This window comes from Mesitornis unicolor, unplaced genomic scaffold, assembly GCF_000695765.1.
Source record: "Mesitornis unicolor isolate BGI_N332 unplaced genomic scaffold, ASM69576v1 scaffold41622, whole genome shotgun sequence".
NCBI classification, from domain to species: domain Eukaryota; kingdom Metazoa; phylum Chordata; class Aves; order Mesitornithiformes; family Mesitornithidae; genus Mesitornis; species Mesitornis unicolor.
The window spans coordinates 2,504-9,041 of record NW_010169273.1 but is presented as its reverse complement, the minus strand read 5'-3'; the positions used below and the strand labels follow the sequence as shown (position 1 = coordinate 9,041).

Below are 6,538 nucleotides of genomic sequence, written 5' to 3'. Positions count from 1 at the left end.
ATAATTGTTTTTTTAATGAGGCAGGAGTAACCACAAGATGCAACACGTGGAGATGTCACCACTGCTGCTGAATTTCAGAGAGAGAACAGCTGGCAAGAGCAACCGGTTTCTAAATAGTGCCAGTGGGGCAGGACACAGGCACCTGCATCACAAACCCAGTCCCATCCCATGAGAGTTTTAATGTCCTCATAGCAACTTTCTTCTTGATGTAGACAGCATTTTAGATCTTAGTTTATTATACCTCTCCACGGGATGATGCCCTAACCTGAACCTAGAGAACTGCTTTCCATTCAGAAGAGATGCATTAAAACCAGCAAAGCACGTATCTCAGGGACACTGTGGTACATTGCTGTGAGACCATGTCCCTCAGAGATCCTTCTCTTATGACTGGGCATGGAAAGGAAGCCAGATCACAGTGAAGCAGAGGCCACCCTTTGACTGCTCCCAGCCTGCAAGCAGGTACTCTGTACTCTACTTTCAACTGGCATTTTGAAGACAACCTTTAGTTTCTATTCAGATTTGCAGACAGAGCTGTTTCTGCTCACGTTTTAAGAACATGTCCCAAAGGAATCTGTTACATTTACTCTAATATTTGAAATGCAAATCTAAACCAGATTCTATTTCAAATGCTTTATCAGCATGATGGTACTGAAGATGCTATATAAATAACAAACAAGGTGTTTGAAAAATACCTGGCCCGCTGTCCTTCAGAGTCACGAGTGGTGTAAAATGCATATTGTCGTAGCCAAGCACAATTGGGTATCTGTAGCATTCTTCAGCTGGCCAAAGGAGAGGCAAGTAAATGCCACCAACGTTCAGAGGAGCAAAACTGGAGCCTGACTCCAAACTTCTCACTACTTTATCTGCATAAGGAAGGAAAAAAAACAACACAAACACAAATAAGTATGTGCTACAGGCAGGAGAGAATGTATTCTGGGTGTTTTAGAACAATTGCTGAAAACTCGTAGTTCTGAAGCACTGAAAACAGCAATGAGCAAAGTTAACACAGCACAGAGTAGTGAGCTAACTGGGCAACTCACCTGCAAGAACAATGACTGGCCTTCTGAGGATGTTAGCAAGGATAAAGATGTGGATTTCTTCCAGTGCATTATATGGAAGCCTGTTTCGAGCCCCAGATGTTTCTGGGGAGGTCATTTCAATGAGGTATTCCCACTCCTCCTCCCAGTTCTGAGGAAAGAAACATCCATCAGCAATGGTTCAAAGACATGGAGGTCAGGAACCAACTGCAGCACAGCAGTGCTCAAAACAATCACATTTTCCCATTTCCTCCAAAGGAAGACTGTTTCTGCTCTCCACTAATGTTGGAATCCGTGAAGTCAAAAAGCAAACAAAATCAGCAAAGCAACACTGACGAGCACTCAGAAAACAGCCCCATTCCCTCAGGTTGCCTTACCCGGGTGTCATAGTGCAGTCCTGTTTCTACAAACTCCTGGGATTTAATAGCCTCCCGCTGCCAGCGCAGCTTGAAGTTCCGTGTGTCAACCTCCCTGAGTGCGCTAAACAAAGTTTTTCTTAGGACAAGGTCAATATCTTCAATACCCCACATGTACTGCGATGCAGCGTGCATGAGGCAATTTCCATCACCTGCAAAAAAACCCAAAGAATACATTATATTTAAATGGCTACTTAAATAAAACCCCACAAGCATGTGGGATATAGAATTACGCTGTGCATATGCATATTCCCTGTGCGCTTCTCTCTAAGCCCTGGACACAAGGATTTTAACAAGACTATGGCTATGAACTCTCTGCTCAGAGACAGAAAGGAAAAAAGGCCCTTTTCTACTGGTTTCCTCCCTTCACCAGTTGGTGTTAAGCTGTCATTCAGCAATGGTGGAAAGCCTGCCCCTTATCTATCTTAATTAACTTTGACTCGTGTAATAAACTAAATTTTGGGGTCAATTGTAAACGTCAAAACAGTTGAAGTAGCTTTTAAACACAACAGTGTCAATTTAAAATTACAAAAGAATGTGTAAATCTCCCTCATCACATACATATACAAGTACACCTGATGGCACAGGGTAGAGGTAATGGAAACCACTAAGAATACACTAGATACCAAGCCTCACCATCCCCTGATGAACACTGCATTGGAAGGCTTGGCACTTGGCTGTGCTTGACGGAGGAACTGTAACAAAAGAATGAGATGGGAAGGGAAGAGTAGGTGATTTACGCAAAGCAACTGTAGGAACACCTCTTGCCTTCCTCTCAGTATTGACAGTATGCTGGGCTGTTAAATATTTTATTTAGAGGGTTGTTTTTCTAAAACACAAAATTAAAACTAAATAAATGAAAAAATAATTATTTGATTGTCATTTAGACACACTCCTTGCCTTGAGAAAGTCCTCTTTACTCTACAGGTAGGAGTGACAGAGATATTCTGCAATTTCAGAGGGGAAGAAACTGAGAATCAGAAGAGTTAACTAACTTAATTAAAAGGCGTGACAAACTATGCCTATGACTGGATTTCAGATTTTATCTCTAGCTACCTCCTTCAAAAGGGGATGTCTGCTCTGAAAGGGAGACATCAAGAATCATTACTCTCATATCCTCAGATTCAAAATTGTGTCCGGAGTTTAATACAGTGGTAAACAGATTCACCCATTGCTAAGAAACCACAGCAGTTTCCTTGGAATAGAGGATGTCAGCCATGGTATAGCTACTAGATTTTTCTCATGTGGAAAAAAAAAAAACACTCAAAGAACTCCCACAAAAGTCTTAAATCCAGTTTGCTGCATGCATTACGAGCTCAAGCACACCATTTGTGAACACTTCTGCTATTTTTTCTGTGAAACTGTAGAGAAAAACCTACAACAGATGCCAGATCCTGAAAAAGATGTAATTTGAAATCTGCTTAACAGTTCATAAATTGCTATGGATTCAGTGCATATCAGGTTCCTGCAACTGCCCTCTGGTCTCTAAGTGCTGTCCTGCAAAGCTTACTTCAAGCCTGCAGGCTGCTTATATGAGCTCAAAGTCAAGGAACAACACACAGGACAGAAAAACTGACTGGGTTTCCTTCTGACCAAGAAAGATGACATATTAATCCTGTTAAAATTTTCCCTTTGCAAAATCTAGAGCAAAGATAAGATTTTTTTTCTCTCTCTGTTTGTGAGAGCTCACTTTCAGTTCTTTATTGAGAAGCGCTGCCCAAAATTCCTTACGCAGCACTTGGAATTCCCCCGCGCCGTTTGAGCAGCAGTTGAGTAACAGTTGGACTTTTTGTTCTGTGGCGCAGGGCTGAGCAGCGAAGCCTCCCTCGGACTTTCCCGGGGGTGTGGCTGGGCGAGCTGGAATGAATGCCAATTCATTATACAAGTGAAATCTCGACAGCCAATAGGTGATGGAATTTTCAAATGTTTTTAAAGAAGAGAAAAAAAACAACCAAAACAGTTTCGATTTTTATACGTCCTACTGCTTTCCTTCTATCCTCCATTCGCATGCCTGTGAAGAAATATGTGGTGATTCAAAAGGGCTTTTTTTAAATTAAAAAAACCCACACTGCTGCACAAAGTCATGTACATATTAGGTAAAATACAGATCAAAAGATCCTATGGAAAATACTTTCTCGGTGTTCAACAATTACAACCTTCATCAGAAAAAAAAAACCCAGAATTTTCTGAAGAAAGTCTACCATTGGCTGAAAGAACTAATATATTCCTCCTCCATCCATGCGTTAAGCACCTAAATGCTTTAAAAAATATTCTTTGTGCCACGTGGCATACAAAAAACCCATGTTATTTTCTGGGATAATACAGGGCTTCTCCAGGCTTCAGTTTCGTCCTTCAGGGGTCCTCTCCTTCAGTCCACTCTTCCTTCTCTCTCCTGCAAAGGTCCAAAGCTGCAGTTGCTTTGCACAAACCGCAGGTCCCCAAAGCCACTCCTACCCATGCCCTTATTGCCCTTAAAACACTGAACTGAAGCCAAGTTCATTGGCTGTGCGGGGTACGGGGTGGACCACAAACTGAGCCTTTGCTTTTCCTTCCCTCTACTTGCCCTAATATTTCAGCATCACTGGCACACTTGTTCACGGATAGGATCAACATTCCCAGCCCACAAATTGTCCCCATTTGTAACACTGACAGTGCAAGAAGTCATAGTTCTTGAAGATGGTGCTGTCAGCAACAAGGGCTTGTCCAAGCAGTGTTAATCCCCACAGGACTCCTATTGACAGGAGATGGAGGATTCCAAAATATTCCTCTTTGCCCTGGGCAAAAGTTACGCATGCTGTCCATTGTCCTAGTAAACCTGTTAGGGTGTACCTCTTGGGGTTAAGTTTTGAAGATGCAACACTCAGAGTGATGTTACTTTCCTAGTACCTGTAAAGTGCCGTCTGCCCTAGCTGCAACTCCAGTGCTTCTGGAAGTTCCAGATGACTTGAACAGCCTAATTTGATTCATGAGAATTTTAAGCACGTGCAGAAGGTCAGTGCCTCTATGACAATTACAGACACACAAATTAGGTTCAGGCTCTTCTAGGTCATGGCAGTGACATCTACATGGTGGTTCTGTTTTTATGGCTTTTGCACAACACAGTTGTGTGCAATCAGACTGAAGAAGTATGGTAGAACTTGGGAAGGGAAGAATGTGGACTAGGAAGATAAGGACAATGTGTACATAAACAGATACGAAAAGAAACACCCAAAGAACATAATGTAAGGACTTCAACACACTGCAGGTCCACCACACCTAGTCTTTCTATAACCAGTGTCATCTGCTCCTTGAGCAAAGAATATGTATTTTCCATGTTCTTGGAGTCCTCACTGTCCCAGCCTACCTTCCCAGTTTGGGGCAATCTGAGCTGTAGGGAATCCTGAGTCCAAGTTTGTAGCTGTGTGACCATAAGTCACAGCTATTACTAAATCTTTCCTCCCCTGAATGTGAAATGTCCAGTGGCTCTAACAGTCACATGAAAAAGTTTCCTGCTTTATACTGTGGACTCACGTACCCCTATTCAGGACATCTTTGTGCTACTGCTGTACCTTTTAATTTATAGCACTTGACGCAATACACACAAAGCAATCCTAAAGACAAGTCCTAAAACCAGCACTGACCCTCAGAAGAAAAGTGGGCTGCAAACATTGTGCTGAACAAAGATGGCTGTCATTCACACACATGGGACTTACTGGAGAGCCCTGAGGGAGAGCAAGACCTGGCAATCCCCAGCAGGTAGCTGAGGATCCGGATGGGGTGCTGACCCCAGAGCCAGCGAGGTCAGGTTCCCAGAGGCTCCACGTCCAGTACACTCCTGCCAGCACTGCTGTTAAAGCTGAATTAGCAAGTGACCTTTGCCTGCCAGCTACAACGGCGGGGATTATAGCAGGGTATTAACTTCTGCTATATATACACGGGAATGTATCCCCATCACTCAGGAAGTCTCCTCTTGCCTGGCATTATGGGCTGTTCAGCACATCCAACAAGGCAGCCGACACATAGCAGAGTTGGATTCACAGAAAGGCGATGGGTTGCAAGTCAAGGTTCCTGCCTGGTATTTTACTATGACGTGCCACAGGTTACTGATATTATCAAAATATCTGTGAAATTTTCAGGCTATTCATAATACTGTGATATGGGCAGGGGACTGCTACAGCCTTGGGACAGTACATCATGTGGAAAGAATTTTAGTTTACAAAACAAAGATTAAAAGGTACCACTTTTTTAAAGCTGTGCACTTCTGTTTCAGTAACATGAACTCAGATGCTATTAATAAAGGCACTACATTCATATTACCTATTTTAATGTGAGTGCAAAGACCTGCTCATAACTTACCATTAGTCTTCAAAGGGACCAGTCTCCGAACTTCCATGCACCAGTTGAGCTTCCTGTGGCGCTCCAGTGAAGCCTGGGTGGCCTGGTCAGTCAGGGCCTTCTGAAGTGTTTCCCGAAACTGAGGGCAAAACTGGCACATTCTGAACATTTCTATGGTGTATCTGTGCATAGTCCTGAAGTGGTGAATTATTCCACTGGGGGGCTTGACCAGATCTTCAGGTGTCCTCTCTCTGATCTTCATGGCTTTCAGCATATTGCTCTGATACAAAGCTTGAGGAAGGATGTGTTGGCCAGCCATGTTTCTAGAAGACATCTGAAATGAAAAAGGATCATTTTATTGGCATGTTAGCATCCTTGCATCACAATGCTATCACTTCTGCAGAGACTGAGAAGGCAGGGGCGGGATTCTGGTTGCAGCTTTGCCTAAAATGAGAGCAGAGTGGATGCAGTCCACTGAGCTCCATATAGATGATGGTTTCTGAAGCTCACATCCATTAGCCTCTCTACATTACTCAGATATAGACACTGACTAGCTTATTCCAATAATTTACTGCTATCATTTACTGAGATATTAAAGATAAATTATTCATAACTAAGGAAACTGCATCATCTGTTAAAAAACAAACAAACAAACCAACCAACCAACCTGAAAAACCCTATGTAAATCACAGTAAGGATAAAAGAAGGGCAAGGAAAATTATCCTGGAAATTTGACTAATTGATAATTGCACAGTGTAATCCCATATGAAC

General features: G+C 42.7%; 1 protein-coding gene across 1 annotated transcript; it reads right to left on the bottom strand.

The window, feature by feature from the left end:
* Positions 1-692: 692 nt before the first annotated feature.
* LOC104536627 (tumor necrosis factor alpha-induced protein 3-like) lies at positions 693-6,086 on the bottom strand (the record flags this gene model as incomplete). Its single annotated transcript, XM_010179295.1, has 4 exons — positions 5,789-6,086; positions 1,415-1,605; positions 1,041-1,188; positions 693-863 (listed from the first exon to the last, which is right to left on the bottom strand). Coding segments are annotated over exons 1-4 (808 nt in total), but the record flags the coding sequence as incomplete, so codon positions are not given.
* Between the last annotated feature and the right edge of the window lie 452 nt (positions 6,087-6,538).